General features: G+C 39.4%; 1 protein-coding gene across 1 annotated transcript; it reads right to left on the reverse strand.

Annotated features, from left to right (window-relative positions):
* Window positions 1–270: 270 nt before the first annotated feature.
* On the reverse strand, window positions 271–12,423 carry LOC145968436 (uncharacterized). Its single transcript, XM_083093880.1, has 13 exons — window positions 12,359–12,423; window positions 9,101–9,384; window positions 8,539–8,717; window positions 5,519–5,692; window positions 5,278–5,450; window positions 3,157–3,282; window positions 2,806–3,076; window positions 2,514–2,637; window positions 2,034–2,336; window positions 1,531–1,926; window positions 990–1,384; window positions 544–736; window positions 271–428 (listed from the first exon to the last, which is right to left on the reverse strand). Exons 1-13 carry the CDS (start codon window positions 12,421–12,423, stop codon window positions 271–273), a joined length of 2,841 nt encoding a protein of 946 aa, XP_082950006.1.
* Between the last annotated feature and the right edge of the window lie 5,547 nt (window positions 12,424–17,970).

Consider the following 17,970-nt stretch of genomic DNA (forward strand, 5'->3'; position numbering starts at 1 on the left):
AATTGACCTTAAAAAAACTAATTCATCCAAGCGCTTTCCTAGCAGCCTGCTACGGAATTGGCTCAAAATGATACCAGCGTGAGAGAACAGTCTCTCGCAAGGTGTTGATGTAGCAACAATGGGAAGAACATCACAAGCAACTTGATGGACAAGAGGATATGTTCCTTTAATGGACTCCAATTCAATTATAGGATTCGACACTTTTCTGCGATCACAGTTGGGTAAATCCAAATAGCGTGATAGTTCACTAGGCGTTCCAGCGGGTGGAGGTCAACTTTGACGTGCTTGTTGGTTGGCACGCACTTCAGTGTCTAAGCTGTTCCACAAGTCATCGTCATTCATTGAAGATTCAGGTGAAGGCAAAGCAGCAGCGTTCTCGCACATCTCGTTAGCAGCATTCGCTCCCATTTTCACCCTCATTAATTCGCCTGAAAATGCATGTGGAGTTGTAGTCGAAATTTTATTTGGAATGCATAAATATATAATTAAATAAAATAGAATGTTCACAAATAATTAGTTATAATTTTACAGTTTATCACTCACTTGTGTATGAAACAGCATCAGCAACAGCACGAATATGAGAGAACGGAAGTTTCTTGAATCTCGGATCTATCAAGGTTGCCACCGCATAAGTCTTTACGAACTCAATCTTGCCAAAGTGATGTCTTATATCTAGGAGAAGTTGCTCTTTTAAATTGAATCCAATAGGGCTTGCAGCGGAGAAATTTTGAATTTTCTATGGAAAGAGGAATTTTCTGGTTGAGACACAAAATAAATGAGTATAATTTGCTCACTCAGTGGTACCGATAATGTCAAGCTGATACATTATCAATAAATATGAATGAGCTAAATATGAATCAAGAAAATTAATTTTATAAGACCACCTAATCAAATACTCGAAATGATAATCTCGCGCACATATTCAGAATATGAGTTTACATCGGAATCTTTCAAACATAAATACAGGAAGCGAAAATTGATCTCAGTACCTTCTTCATCAGATTTACGAGTGGAATAACTTTGCTGATTGAAACGGTTTTTTCCGTACTAACTTCGGCAGTAGCTTGAGCTAGAGGTTTTAAGAGGTCCCGCACCTCTATTAACGTTTCGAGTTCCTCGATAGTTAGCATGTTGGGAGGTTTTTTTCTTGCTGATTTTTCTCTCTGTACCTTCATAATTGCTCGAGCGACGAAGTCATAAAGTTGAAGGAAACGTTCAACCATCTCATATGCAGAGTTCCAGCGCGTGCGACACTCTTGAATCAATTTCAGAGCTTTATTTTCTTTCTCATTGGCACCCTCCATTTGAATCTTCATTAATTCAGAAGTGGCTATTTCGCTATGTTTAAAGAAAGTGACAATTTTCTTAACTTTTCTCAAGAGGTCTGCGAGCAATACCCCTAATTAATAAGAGATCTTATATTATTTTATTTTATATTATTTAAATTATTCATTTTTAAAAATTATCAGTATAAAAAATATTGAAAAATCTTTATTTTATGGTAATGTGCTACGTGTACAGCGGAAATACCTGAGATATTATTGCAAGAACCAGATGTTTGCATTCCTCTCGCCTCCACTGTGATGTCTTCTTCATCATCAATGTCTGACTCCCGCTCGGGTACATCAGGATCCACTTCAGAATCTTCAATTTCTGATGGACGAGTTTTTTTATCATACAGACCAATAGCTTTAGTTCCTATTAAGTTCAGTATATGACCGAAACACGAGATGTGTTTGGTCTCCCCAAAAACGGCTTTGACAGCACCTTTTATGTTATGCCCTCCATCGGTTACAGCTGCTATAACTTTTTTAGAATTCATATTCCATTCGTTGCAGCAGCTTTCAATTACCTCTTTTAGATTTTCTATTGTCTTCCGTCCTGTCAAGAGCTTTGCCGTCAATTCAATGGAACGCATTTGGGATTCTGAAATACAAAAAATAAGAATAAAAATTGCGCGAGAAAAAAATTTAAACTGGTGGCAGCTAACCTTCTACAAAATAAAGCCAATACATTTGAGGAGAAGAACTAACCTTTCATAAAATGAGCTGTAATTCCCAAAAAACTTTGGACAGTATGCTTATTCGTCCAAATATCGAGAGTCAAGGTGACATTTTCAGTCTTTCCCAATTCTTCTTTGATAAGATCGCGAAGTTTCAGATACTTTTTATGTAGTGCTTTTGTTGTTGTATTTTCACAAGGCACGCGATAACGAGGATTCAGGCGCTTGCAGAACACACGGAAACCCGTTCTTTCAGGAGTTCGAAGCGGCATGTTATCGTGAGCAATCATAAATAACATAGCGTCTGTAACCTCTTTATATCTCGTTCCACCTTCTGAAATAAATAAGGAAAAATCTTACAACCATAAAATGGTGCCAGTATTCAGTACTTTGAACTCAACAATCATCACGAAACACACATGCGCGCGCAAACACATGCACTTACATACATATTTACACACACACGCACACGTGCGTGCAGACAAAAGTTTACTAGATGTTTGCAAATAACCTTGGAAAGAATTCATTTCATTCCAACTATCCTCGAGTGTCCCATGACGTGCCATGCATTTATCTGATTGAGGTTTACTAGTAGAAGCAGATTGCGTATCACTCTGATACATCCCGCCGGCATTCTATTAACAATGATAAGCAAGAGATGCATTTTAAATTCAAGAATGTGGCCGAGCAAAACTTCGACTCGTCATCAAATCGATCAAATTTCCTGACTATACAGCCCAAGATTTGAGACTCGATGTCAAATTATTATATTAAAAACGAGCATAGACATAGACGCAACTTACTTTGTTTACATCAACAAGAGGAGAATCATCAAGGTTACTTCCATCTTCTGATTGATCTCGCTTTCGCTTGACACTTTTAGATGTCAATTTCGGTATCGAAATCTTGTGCAATTTCTCTAAATGGGTAATGAGTGTTGATGTGCTACCCAAGAATGAGAAGCTTTTTTTGCAGATATTGCACGTTGCTTCTTGAGAACCCCTATTCTTCGTACAATATAGCCAAACGGCACTGCTTGGCGCCATTCCGATACTAACCACGATACTGAAATTGCTAAAACGAACGCTATCACAAATAGTACTCGATGAATGTTGATCTAGTATTCACAAGAAGCTTTCTCATTTCTCACTGACCAGCCAGCCGCCTGTTCATGTTCATGCATGCACCGCGCGAAACTTTCGTTGGCATTTGTTCGACACGTGACTAGCCGGTAGCGCAACAGTGCTGCCATATCCCGCGAGTTGCCGCACTGCGCCTGACTGATGTAAAAATAACCAGACATCAATAGATGTCTCTGCTACCGCGCAATAATATTAGCCATTTTTCCTACAATTCTGTTTTTAATCAACCTGGAATTTTATCAAAATAATCGAAAATCGACAAGCAATAATCGACTTTTCGATTATAGTTGAGATGCAATCGTCGATTACAAAATAATCGAAGTCGAAAGGTCATAATCGATTATAACCGGTTAATCGAAATCGACGTGCACAACCCTACTCGGTAACTAATTGCAACGGAGATCGCTCCAATATTCTCTTTGGCGGAATTCAAATGCAATCTGGATCTTAGCTGTAGGCCCGAAACCGAGAGTGCTCGGCTGAGGAGGAGTTCGCTCCACCTTCTGTTCGAGGCTTTAGACGTTTTCTAGGATCAGTTCTAGGTTCGGATCGTACTTGCTATCGCAAGCGGAATCGGAATCTGGGTGCCGTGATAACGCTGAGGGCCTTTTTATACCACGGGTAATTAATCCCGCGCCGGCATAAAAATGGGATGCCCCCGCCGAGCGGCGGAAAAACGGTGCGGAACGGATCCATTCGGTAGGGCGTACTTCAAGTACTTAAGTACTTAAGTACTTTAACGGCTTACTTAAAGTTGGTAAAATTAGTGCTTTGAAAAGGTCTCGAGAAGGGCTACAAGAATATGCAATAAAAAGTGGAGGTTCCATTTCAAAAATTCAAGGTGGCCTTGTCGTGACCTTGGCGACGTCATCCAAGGTCAAACACATGGCGCCAGTAAATAGACCTTTTTACACTCTACAACTTTTGTTTGAAACAATTTTTTGTAAAACCTATTTTTTGTGATATTTCGAGGTCCCGACTCTTTCGAACACTCCGTATGCCGTAGCGATGTAATGACACGGTTCCGACCCCAGGTTCATTTGCAAGAAATGATTCTTATGGTGCTCCCGACAATCTCTGAAAATTTGTCGTTGAATTTCCGAACACCCTGTATATACATATATACATACATACATATTATAAACGTATTATACGATAAAAAACTGTAAGAAAGAAACATTGCGCATATCGAGATATCGAGGAGTGAGCAACGTGTAGCGTCGCGCGTCGGCCATCGCTTTCGTTGATAGGAAAAAGACAGAAGATTGTATTCTGTCTTCTTCTACAATCCGAAGCTAGCTGAGCGCCGAGCTCACACGTACGCTTACGCTCACATCCTCGTTACCCCCTCCACGACATGTTGCATGTTGCTTGCGGCGGAGATCTGACTTTGACATGAATGCGACGCAATTATTTCCCAGTATCACATCACCTCCTTTAGCTGGTGGTTTGTTTTTCGTTAATTCTCCCTCGATGTATAGGAAACTCTCATACGGCAACGTATACAGATCCTGTTGTTGTATGGGTATTCTTATTTCGTCACTGTGTCAGAACGTTGTATTGGCAATCGGGTTGTACGTGTGAGTTTCGATCTTGATACGATCGTCAAAGATTGGTTCGTCGTCGATGTTGAGGATGTCGGTCATCGTTCAGCTGTTTCGCACCGCGAATCCCAAAGATTGTAAAAACGTAACGTTCGATGCACTGAGTTTCTTTTTCTTGGATGATTGGATATTAACGAATGTGGACGTTGTTGTCGCTGGCCTCGTAAAGATTGTGTTATCTCTTACGTCTTTCGATCCGTTCAACACGAGTATCTCATACGTCGCATATGTACGTTATCGCCGTAGCCGTCGTACGTGCAATCTTAAGGTGATCTCTTCTCCTCGAAAATCGAGCAATCGTCCGTTCTGGTCGACAACGCGTTACGTTAAATCCGTAATGCTCCGCGCAATGATCGGCAGGTAAATAATTTGCGCCGGCGTTTCCGATATCTTATATCCCGATGGTACCCTCGGTGAAAATTCATGTATCGTATGAACGAGTTTGTTATTGTACGCGCCCGCGGTCACGTTCCACTCTACGCGAATAATATTCACGTCGATAATGTTAATCGGCATGTTCGATTCATACCATTTTCGCGGCTCGAGAATACGATTCGAGAATCCTAGCAGCAATTCAATGTTGTTGGGCTTGCTAAAGTTTATTCTGTAGGCGCATTTGGTCTCGCTCCTCATCGTATTGTAATTAGCGCGGATCACTATCGGATATTCTCCATCTTCATAGTCACCGTCGTCAATGTGCTTCTTATCGAGATATTTCCATGAAATTGCATGTTAGTAGATATGGGCCACTTTGGTGCGTCAAAACAAACCTCCACCACTCGACCCTTGGCGCCGTGGGCGTGGCCAGGTGAAGTGGAGAGAGGTGTTCTGATTGGTGGACTAGGATATTGAGAAGTTAGTTTTGGTGTTAAATACCTAAAGAAACAATATTCCATCTCCCAGAAGTCTCGATTTTGATTGGCTTGCACCATAGTGGCCCAGAGCTGTGATTGGTCGACTCCGCCTATGTCGCCGATTTAGCAAATTTTTATTTCCCTACCTCCGCGGTACTAGACTCGAAGAAGCAATCCTCCCACTCCAGCTCTGGTCTGGTATAGGGCTCCAAATCAAATTCCCGTTACCTAACCCTTAGTCGCTATGTCTTGGCAGAATGAACCCCCACCTATCGACTTTCGGGGTAATCGCTATATGTCTCGACGAAACAATCCTTACCTCCCCACTCCGTCTCGGGCCCACTATGGAACATCGAAACAAGCCCCGCTCGAACGGTTCATGACGCGTTTTATCGGAAAAGACAAAGTCTCAGCACGAGACAATAATTATAATTAGACTACATCGCGCTACAGTGGATTCTGATAATGGAAAATTAAAGATGAACATGAAGATGATTGAACGCGAGGTGGGACGTTATAAAAGAAGAAGGGAAAAGATAAAAATATTAAACACGAATTAAGATAAAAAATTTTCACATTTATTAATATACCTGCATAGAATTCGTAGTACTTCACAAAAATATTTTTTATATCTTCTTACAATTGAACACACTATTAATTAACGTTATATTTTTCTTGTTTCTTTTCGTGAAGAAAAATTTTATGAAATAATTCTACGATTAAATGATCGTTATATTCGCAATTTTCGGAAAAAAGACTAAGAAATCGATCAAGAAGAAATTATCTAGAAGAACGGCAACCTCACCGATGACTTTGACCTTGACATATGTGGTCAAGGTCATGATCCTGAGTAACCTTGAGAAAGTTTTATTTGGCGGTCTTTGTTTGTTAAAAAGTTGTGAGCAATTGAAGTTCACGCAAAGCAAGGTCCATTTCCAAGCAAAATTTACTTTTAAATTAGAAATAGCTTTGGGTTAGGTTATATCTTCCGCAAGTGAAGGCCCCCGCAGGAGAGACCTACTCTGTTGCTTGTATTTTGCCATGTTTTTTTCATGCAATATACATCGTTCCCACTTTTCTTGCTTTCAGTGAAGCAAAATGTGCTATTGTATGTATTCTATTCCGAAAATATTTGAATTGCTATTATAACAATGTAAGTAAGACTTCTGCTGTGTAATTGTTTTGATTGTACTATTCCGGAATTTATAAGAAGGATGAAGGAGTAGATACTTAGTGTGATTTCGACCATTGAAGGAAATAGTCTTCAACATGAAATTATATCAATTTCTCTGAGTCATCGATAATTATGATGCTCTATTGCATTTTTTTAATTTTCCATCGTGTTATACGTGATACAATTATTTGTTCAAAATGTGGATCAGAATTAAAGTTAAATCGCGAAACATTATTTTTTCGATGTTCCAGTGTATCTTATAAGATTATAAATAAAAAGAAAAGACAAAAAGTTTATTGTGGCTATAAAATTAGTGCATTTAATGGAACGTGGTTTGAGCATATACGACGAGGGCTTGAAAAAAATTTGTCGTTTTATCGGTTATTTTGTTTATCATCCGCCACCACATCTAGAACGTTTAATGAGTGAACTTTCGATTAGCATACAAACAGCGATTGATTGGTCTTCCTTTTGTCGAGAGGTAAATTATCTACGTTATTATTGTTCAATTCTTTATTTTTTAATTATTTTTTATAGGTTTTTGAGTTTTGGGTGTCGCGACAAAATTTGCAAATTGATGGTTCAGATCACATAGTTGAAATTGACGAAGCAAAAATTGGAAAAAGAAAATATCAGAAAGGTCGAGCAGTTACGGGTCAATGGGTATTCGGTGGCATCGATAGACAAACAAAAAAAATATTCATCGAACCAGTTGCAGTAAGAAATTCGAAAACTTTATTGGCAGTCATAAAACGACGAATCGCGCCACATTGCATCATCTATTCTGATTGTTGGAAATCTTACAATTGTTTAAGAGAAGCAGGATTTGTTCATTGCACTGTAAACCACAACATGAATTTTGTAGATCCGGAATCAGGTACTCATACGCAAAATATTGAACGCGAGATTTACGTGCTGCAATTCCGAAATATGGAATTAGACAAAAACATTACAGTGCTTACATCGCTGAATTTTTATTTAAACGAGAATATGAATACAGGAATAGAATCGAATCATTTTCTCAAACAATAGCAACGATGTATCCTATAACAGCCACAGATTATTTAAACTTATAATAAATCAGTACATATAATTGTAGCTTCTAATTCTTTTTTTTTTCTAAATTTACGAAAGTCGATGACACATGTTACAAAGTTATGTAGAACCATACAAAATGGTATACATTATATCTGCAACATCGAATGTTACCTAATTCGTAGGTATGTACTGAATACATTGCGCATTTAATGCATGTTTTTATGTTTTTACTACAGAACTAAATTGTTAATAACTTCTTAATAAACAATGACCGCCAACTAAAACTTTTTGGAGGTTACTCAGGATCATGACCTTGACCACATATGTCAAGGTCAAAGTCATCGGTGAGGTTGCCGTTCTTCTAGATTACCTAAGATCGGAAAATGCGCGACTTTTATTTAAAAAAGAAAAAGACGCACAAGAAATAAGAATATTGTTATACCGTCACATATCCGTATAATAGCGAATATCTGTTATTGATAAATCTACTGATACCGTTTTACTAATACCGGCACACATATTTTTGTTTCACTTCGCGTAACAATTTCATGAAACGCCAACTAAAACTTTTTGGAGGTACGTCGAATCGCATTAAAGCGTAGATTTATCGAAGTTTTGTTATTTTCTTCTTCGTTTTCTTGTGTTTCTTTTTCTGTCCCTAATAGTAGCTTTTTTATAGTATTAAAATTAATACGCCGCGAGTTCTCGTAATTGAGAGTAATACCCTTAACTTTACAAGTTTCGTGAGTATTACCGGTGTTCGCACGATGTAGGCATAAAATTTCGGGCCCCTGGACACGAACGCCTCGATATAGTTACCATGGCCGTAGCTTTCGAGTTCGTCCGTCATGTCGCCTAGAAAATTTCCCGTAGGCGGCTCGTATTCGTTCGGATCACCGGATGCTTATGTAAATAAACAAATCCGTATCGTAATATAATACACGACTATCTAAACGTTCTAGGTACTTAATCGCGCTAGTGCAGTCGTATACGCGGCTATCACGACATTTGTTATCGACGAGGGAACGAGAGCCTCTTGTCGTAGTCGCCACGAAACATACATTACCTCGTCACTCACATATATCGGTAATATATCGGGTAATATATCGGTTACCTCGTATTCGACGCTTGTTAATAATATCGCGAAACGTTGTTGTGTTTTCACGATTTCGGTAGTCGGCAAATTGGATCGTTGGCCGAATTTTCCCCAGAATGAATTTAAGCACAGTTTCGCAACCGAACGTAAGTCGGGATTCCGCACGATGTTTCGCTATCAAGAGCGATACCCTCAGTTTTTTTATATTCCCTCAAGTATCGCTCTTTTGCCTCATTGTCCTTTTCCCCGCATTCGCTCGGCCAACCACTGGCTTCCTGTTTAAGCTGTAAAAACGTATTAATATATTCGGCGAACAATCCACCCTGCCGCGACGTACGATCGTATTGGCTAACTTTATATTGCCAAATTTCGCTTACTGACGTTACGAGATAACCTTTCTCGACGGCCTTGCGTAATTCACAGGTTACCCAGGTATCCTCGAATTCACGCTCGCTATCATTGTGGGTACACGGTCTGAGAAAATGTTTCGCAGCAACTACGACATAACGCGAAGAGTAATTTTCCGCGCACGCGATGCGGAAGTACGGAGTGAAATAAATCACGAAGAGGGAGTACTCTACAGCGTATGAGGCCTTCGACCAAGTCGAAATTATAATTCGGCGACCTTCCGACTAACGCGCTACATTCATCGCCGACGTAAATTTCCGGATGGCCGATCGGAAAAGCGCCCGTCTTCAATACAAACGGTTATAAAGAACATACGTCGACGTAACGTATTTTCTCAGTACGGTACCCGTGACTTCATATTGAGTTGCGATATTTCCTGTACGCCCATCGAAAAACGCGTCGCGAGGATCGAGCGGTGTTTCTAGCATCGGATAGTTCACGAGAAAATCATACATTTCGCGATTGTCGTGCATTTCTTGGTCGAAGACGCACTCCCACTTTTCCGACACTATGTATCCCCGCTGACGAAGTCGCCATGAAACTGCGAGAGTTCATTCATATCACAAATTTAATGTATCTCCGCGATCCTCCCCCGACGAAAGCGCTTTATCGCGATTTACAGGGAAGCAAGACGGACATCCGTGCTAAAAGCAACCGTGAAATTGCAACACGTGACGCTGCGTCCTTCCCGCAATAGACGTTTCGAAGTAACCGTCGATGAGCGTACCCTCGATCGTGCGATATTCCCGCACACGCCCCGCATAATTTATACGACGGTCGAGTTCGCACTCCATCCATATCAGCCATTGTGAGGCTTTATACGAATGATTGCTCGCGCATCTGTATCCCCCCGTAGGAATGATGCCTATCGTATCGGCTTGCAAAAAGATTTCCGGAAAACCGTCATGCAAATCGATGCAATAGTTGTACATTCCTCGAACGGATATACATTTCCGCGATCTAGGAAAATTTTTCTAAATGCTACGCACGCTCGTCGAAGAATACCAACATCGTTACGACAATAACGCACTATCTCGCGTTGGAAATCGAACACGGTATTTTCTTCCCTCATTTCGATATGCCATGTAAGAAAGCGTTCATGCTCTTGTGATTTCATGCTATCCGGAGAATAATATTGTACATCTGAACGGTCCGACGTACGTTTCGATAGTATTAAATGAATGCGGAAAAATGCCTTTATCCTCAGTGTCCTTTAGCCCGAAAGCCTTAGGTAATTCGGATAAGCGCATCGGCATATAATTAACGCTATCGATGAATTTTGTATGTCCCGCGGTTAATAGAATAATTTTTGTGCCGTTTAAAATTACTTTCGGTTCAATATCTGTGCAATTTTCCACGATATATTTCAAAATAAATTGCGCGTCGAACGCTTTCGCATTATGCGCTATACAAATTATTTATTTAAAATATTTTATTGGACGCGTAACGAAATCTACAAACTGTTTAACTGGATCGCGTTGAAATACGAACTCTCGCACTCCGCACCAACGACACCACACGGACATGTTATTTTCCTCCGCGCATGCTTCGCAAATCTGTTGCGCGATGCATAGTGTCGGAATATGTTTTTTTATATTTCCCGTTCCTTCGACCGTCTCGTCCTGTCGCGTTTCGAAATCGTAAAATACGAAAGCCACATGTCCCTTTCCGCGTTCATATGCACGTTCGTTCTTTTCTGCGTTATCACATATGTTCCGTGCTTCTTCTTCTCTCGTATTAGATATATCTACCTCATCCGATACCATTGTTGACGAAGATGGCCCGGCAAAGGAAATATCGCCACGTTGACGAAGAGGTTGCATATAACACATATGATTGCGCGGTTGTTGTGAACGGCATAATTTGCAATAAGAAACGCCGCATTCGTGTTTTAAATTCGATTTAACGATACGACCGCAACTATCGCAAAATCGCACGATGCTACAAACATTAGCGCGTGTTCTACCGTCGTACGATTTCTCGCTACGATGACGCTCGAAACACCCTGCATCGTAAAATAACCGATTGCACGCGTCGCATTTTATTTCAGCGTAAGTGGAATCGCACGGCACTATACAATACAATACGGCGGTACGGCTAAACATCGCGGGCATTTATTTAAACACCGGTGATTATTAGGCCTATCATTTCGAAAGCCTACATTACATACTACACAATAATCGCGAGTACTAGCGGCGGCTTTTAAATTTAAAATAGGGTTATAATGATGCGAATCGTAATACAAGATATTTAATCGCCGTGAGGACTCGCGTCCGAGAAAAGCGAGTATTTCGGTTCCATCATACAACGGCTTTTCGCCGCGATCGAAAGTATTAAAATTATATATAACAATCGCGATATTGTCGGCGGCGAAATAACGTTAAAAACGTTCGATTTCGCGAACCCCGCAACCCTCTTCCGGTATTACGACACCGGCATTTCTCGTTAATTGCAACGCACATTCGCGTTGTAACGAAGAGTGCGGATATCTTATCGCGTTCCATTTCTCATACAGCTCATCTATACGGATATTACCGCGTTCGCTATAAGCTTGAGCTACTACGAGGGCGCAGGGGAAGTACAGGTTATTCGAATTATTAATTTCGACTACATCGAACATTTCGCGACATCCCCACGTGTTAACGCGACGCGACCGCGACCTGATGGCATTGAGACATTATAAACCCGTATGGTAAATTGGTCAGCGATATCGAGACCACCGGCGCTCTGTGCTAACGAACTCACGAGTTTCCAAATATCCTCATAACTCAAGTCACATGCCGGACGAAAAGATATACCCGCGGGGCCATGCGTTAAATTCGGCGAATCGAACGATAATCCTACGTAATCGCCCGACTCGCATGAATTTAACGCATACGCGTGAATTTCGTGAAACGCGTTTTCTAACGTGATATATATCGACGCCTTCAGTCAACGGTCGTATCGCGAAACTCGCTTCTCTACCGATTACCCGGAATCTTCTAAATTGCCGCGCATTTTCTGATATTAAATTTACAAAATTAAAATTATTATGTCCGACCTGTCGCTGAAGTTGCTGCTGCTGTTGTTGTTGCTGCTATTGTTGTTGTTGCTGCTGGTACTCATGCTCCTCCTTCTCCACGTCTCTTCATCCTCCTCAGTCTCGGATGAAATATTTTCCGAGCGGAGTAACAGCTACCTCCCCCTCAGTTTCCTCCTCCTCCGCTTCTTCTTCCTCATTGCTGCGGGAGAGCACCGAATTTTGTTCGCCGTCAGCACCACCTCCGTATTACACTGTTAAAAATAAAAAACCGTATAAATTATAAAATGCTATTTTTTTTATTAGGTGCGCAACTAAGTTCTCGCTGTTTTTTTTATGAAAATGCAACTTTATTGTGAAAAAATGGTTACAAATGAATCATTCAAAGTATTGCCCATCGCTAGCTACAACTTTTTCCCATCTTTCTGGCAGAGCTCGAATACCGTTACGGTAAAAGTGTTCATCTTTTGAGGCTATCCACGAATCAAGCCATTTTTTGATGTCTTCATATGAGCGGAACTGCTAATCAGCCAGACCATGTGCCATCGAACGGAACAAGTAATAATCGGACGGCGCAATATCTGGGGAATATGGCGGGTGGGGTAGGACTTCCCATTTGAGCGTTTCCAGGTAGGTTTTAACGGGTTTGGCAACGTGAGGCCGAGCGTTGTCATGCTGTAGAATCACTTTTTCGTGCCTCTGCTCGTATTGTGGCCGTTTTTCGCGCAGTGTTCGGCTCAATCGCATCAATTGAAGTCGATACCGTTCCCCAGTGATGGTTTCGTTCGGTTTCAACAGCTCATAATAAATAACACCGACCTGGTCCTACCAAATACACAGCATAACTTTCGCAGCGTGAATATTCGGCCGAGCCGACGACGTAGAAGCATGACCGGGCAGTCCCCATGACTTTCTTTTCTTTGGGTTGCTGTAATGAATCCATTTTTCATCACTCGTCACGATGCGATGAAGAAAACCCTTCCTTTTTTGCCGCTGGAGCAGTTGTTCACAGGCGAAAAAACGACGCTCAACGTCCCTTGGCTTCAAATCATAAGGAACCCAAGTTCCTTGCTTTTGAATCATTCCCAACGCATGCAATCGCTTGGAAATGGCTTGGCGGGTAACTCCTAATGCTGATGAAAGCTCTTGTTGCGTTTGGCATGGATCCTCATCGAGCAATGCCTCCAATTCAGCGTCTTCGAAGGTTTTTGGTCTTCCTTCACGCGGACGGTCGTCAACATCGAAATCACCGTCTTTGAAGCGACGGAACCAATCACGGCACGTTGTTTCACTTAGAGCAGCATCTCTGTAAACTTTATGGAGCTCTCGATGCGCTTCAGCCGCCGTTTTCTTCGAATGAAAGAAGAAAATCAACACTTCCCGCAAATGACAATTATTTAGCACAAAATCAGACATTTTCACACAACCAAAAGTATATGACGCCAAAACAAAATCACTACTGTGTCAAAACGGTTTGTTTACCATATGTCTAAGCTTGGTTCATGACGTTTTGGATATGTCGAAATCGACCAACACTTATTGGTGGCGCAATCTATTGACAAACAGCGGGAACTTAGTTGCGCACCTAATATTATTTTTATTATTTTTATATTTTTATACTCGAATGTAATCCGTACTATTAATGTTCTAATACAACGAAATAACTCACCCTTTTAGCAATATTCGTTGTTTTTTATTTCGTTACTAATATTCTGAGGAATAGCTAATCCCCTAGCGACGAGTTTCTAAAGAAAAATTAAGAATTTGTTGGATTAAATTCGAGCATAAAAATATACCGAGAAATAAATTAATAAAGTTACCTTCTCTGGAGGGAGCGTATACATTTTCCTCTTCTTCTTCATTATTCCCCTCCTCTTCCTCCCGCTCTGTCTCTTCTTCTTCTTCCACCTCTATCACTTCTTCCTCTTCCTGCACTTCTTCTCCTTCTTCTTCCCCGCTCTCCTCTAGCTCTTCTTCATTAATCTCCACTCTCTCGCGTTCCTCCATCTCTTGCAGAAATTCTAATAATATTTTAAGATTTGAATATTTAATATTATAGAAACAAAATTTAAAAAGTTTTAAAAATACTTTTATATTCGGATTTTCGTTTTAGTCTAAATTTTACATTATCGTCTTACCTGGCGAGGACACTTCGCTATCAGGAATGCTGACTGCGTATGTGATGTCGACAGCGTCGTCGTCGTCCATGTTTTCTTCGTCGTTGTCGTCAAGAACGACAACGGGAATCGCCGGATTTTCCTCGAGTAATCGCGTAAAACTAATAATCAATACTATTATAATAAAAATATAGAATATTTTTATTATAATAGTATTGATTATTAGTTTTATTACTACCGAAAAATCTATCTGAGAAAAATTAGCACGTTTTTTTATTACATGCAAATTTACGTGAAGGACCTGCCACGGGTTCTTCCTCAGCGCGGCGTCTACGCGAAGATCGCACTGTCGCTGTTCTCGCGGGATTATTGTTTCCTGCGATTAATTAGTAATTAAATATTTAACTTTATAATCGCGATTTTTCGTATTGTTGTGCCGGGAGCGACACGGATTGTGGGGTAGCCGGAGATAATGCAGATAGGCCTCGGGACCGTCAATTTAGTTTTTACGTTTCTTATTGTTTCTTCATATCACTCATACAAATATATTCAATTACACTCGTAATCGTCTCGATTTCAGTTAAACCTTCTCAGGAGTTTCGAGTTTCTTTCCGTCGCCTTTTCCTTCGTTCCGTTAGATTTTAAGTGTTATAGTAACTAGCCCAGATTCGTACTCTTTATCAATTGACTTTTTATTAACGACTGTCCGCCGCGGACCCGCGGTGGACGGTTTTTAACACCTCATTTTAGGGGTGTTTTGGAGGGGATCGCCTAGCGACATGACCATATATGGTCATGGAAGATTTTCGTGGCGGTCAAGTCCAAGTGCAAACGAAGGATGTTCAAAGTCGAATCCCTTCGTTGGCATTTTCACGTTTCCGGCGAACTCGCGCGTGGTTCGCTGAGGTAGCGGTTTTTACGCGGTTCGCGAACATTCTATCGCATCTAAAGCGTATAAAATTTATTAATGGTTAGGTAAAATAAAATAATTAGTTATAGTCTTTCGGACTATAACAGTATTCTTTCATCAAAAGTAAAAATAAATAAAATAAGTAAAATAATTATCCGTCGACTGAATCCTGCTATAGTTTTGGAGTAGGTAGGTTACATGTCCACCTACATCTTCCTCTTCTTCGTATTTCTCGTCTTCTCTCAAGGCTCTTCGTGCGCTAATTATTTCGCCGACGAGATTTAACAATTTCGCGTCGGCGCCGAAATGCCCCAATTTATACAAAACACCAAGCATTGTATCGGAGCAGGCACACGCGAAACTTGAAAATACACTATAATTATGTTCACTCGTTTCCGTTAATTTGGAAATGTAACTCACGGAATTTATCTTTGGAGATAAATTCGCTGCCAATTTTACACATCTCGATATCAAGTTTTTATTACACGCCATTTTTCCTCAAAGGAATAACACGCAACCGAAATCGTACAAGTTTCCTCGAGCGAAGAAAATCTCGAAAATGCTTATATTCGGATAAACGTTGTCCATTTTATATATTTTCCTCCCCACTCAAAAAAGGAAAACCAGACAAACCTTTATTGCCGCTCGGAGAAGTCCGAAAAATGTAGAAGTTTGAAATTTCTTGTAGTCATACCGTATTGTAATTATATTTTTCATCGTATCACGAATAATCTATTTGATTTTTTATTTTGTTTTTCGAGAAAGCAACTGACACCAAGCATTTTTCTAATTACCTTAATTAACTATTGGTATACGCATATGATTTCTCAAAAACTAAGCGTAATAAAAAAATTTGTAATTATTTCATTTTCAAAGATTTTTATTTTGCGTCAACCATAGCTATTACACGAGTAGAATAAATTTTTAAAATTATTAGTTTCTTTATAAGAAAAAATACTCATTTAATGCTAATAATAATACAAGACGTGTTGCATGTTCGCAGTAAAGGACAGAAGGAGATATTGAGAAATATATTGAAAACGTAGTAAAAAGTACTCTGTAAATTTCTTTAAGAAAAACTTGATATTTATTATTACATTTTATCGATGTACATTTATTTATTGGTTTTCATAAAATTTTCGTTTCTGTAAAATCGTACGAGAAATTCATTAAATTTAAGCGAAAGTATCTCTACAAATACAATGCTGAAATATACATCTAAAATGTTAAATTATTATTAATTTCTGTTCGGACACTTTGTTCGATTTCTTCATAATTTCCTTTAATTGTGAGTTTTATAATTTCAAAATCTATATACGATGAGAGAAGTTTTAATTCTATTTCGTTTATTATACAGGGTGTCCTAGACCACCCGTACACCCCTTTTCTTTCAAAAACTAAGCATTTTAGAGAAAAATGTTTCAGACAAAAGTTGTTTGGTTTCGAGGAGGCCATAAGATGGTACCATTGGTTTGACCTTGAAGAGTCATTTGAAGGTCACGTGAAGGTAACTTCAATTTTTTTAAATGGAATACCCTATATATTTTTGCACATTCTTGTAGCTCATCTCGAGAGCTTTCCAAAACACTATAATTAAGTTAGTTTTCATTAAGTTCTTTCCGAGTTATGAGGCTTGAAATAATTTCTTAATTTTACGTAAATCATAAAATATCTTGTAAAATATTCATTTTTCGATTATCTTATCTTAATACTTTTATGTACAAAATAATGAGTGGAATCAATTGGTGTAAAGAAAACACACAGTTGTTTCGAAGAAAAAATATGTAATATGTAATTAACAATTACATATTTTTTCTTAAAAATAACTGTGTTTCTTTTACACCAATTGATTCCTCTTATTATTTTGTACATAAAAGTATTAAGGTAAGATAATCGAAAAATGAATATTTTACAAGATATTTTATGATTTACGTAAAATTAAGAAATTATTTCAAGCCTCATAACACGGAAAGAACTTAATGAAAACTAACTTAATTATAGTGTTTCGGAAAGCTCTCGAGATGAGCTACAAGAATGTGCAAAAATATATAGGGTATTCCATTTAAAAAAATTGAAGTGACCTTCACGTGACCTTCAAATGACTCTTCAAGGTCAAACCAATGGTACCATCTTATGGCCCCCTCGAAACCAAACAACTTTTGTCTGAAACATTTTTCTCTAAAATGCTTAGTTTTTGAAAGAAAAGGGGTGTACGGGTGGTCTAGGACACCCTGTATATTTAGCACATGTATCGACAGTATCAACGATATTAACTAATTGCGACAAATGCGTATCCACGCATTTTATAATATTTTCCAAGCCGAGGAAAGTAACTTTCTGCATCACGATAGCGGTGTTATAAGTTTTTCGTTTCTTCAACGGAAGTTGTTCTTCCTTCTCGCCATTAGTCGCAGAATATTCAGTGGTTTCCTTGTATGCCACTAGAATAGCCCTCGCGCCATAAGCGCTAGTAAAGTTGATGGTAATATTGTTAATAATAATCGGATTTAATCCGGTTCTTTTTTTATCCTCGTTCAAATACTGCCTCATATGATCCATGCAAGCTTGAAATTGCTGTCACGTGTCGGAGTTGAGACAAATCCCAT

Source organism: Camponotus vicinus, unplaced genomic scaffold (genome assembly GCF_025532165.1).
Source record: "Camponotus vicinus isolate PSW18456_S1 unplaced genomic scaffold, iyCamVici1.0 SCAF_3, whole genome shotgun sequence".
Lineage (NCBI taxonomy): Eukaryota > Metazoa > Arthropoda > Insecta > Hymenoptera > Formicidae > Camponotus > Camponotus vicinus.

Bases quoted from the DNA above. Each gene is read 5' to 3' on its own strand.
- LOC145968436 (XM_083093880.1), bottom strand. From the start codon at position 12,423: ATGAGTACCAGCAGCAACAACAACAATAGCAGCAACAACAACAGCAGC. The intron at 9,385-12,358 runs GTCGGACATAAT...ACATTTTCTCAG, and splicing joins AGCAGCAACTTCAGCGACAG to ACCGTGTACCCACAATGATA. The intron at 429-543 runs GTGAGTGATAAA...ATGCATTTTCAG, and splicing joins TGATGCTGTTTCATACACAA to GCGAATTAATGAGGGTGAAA.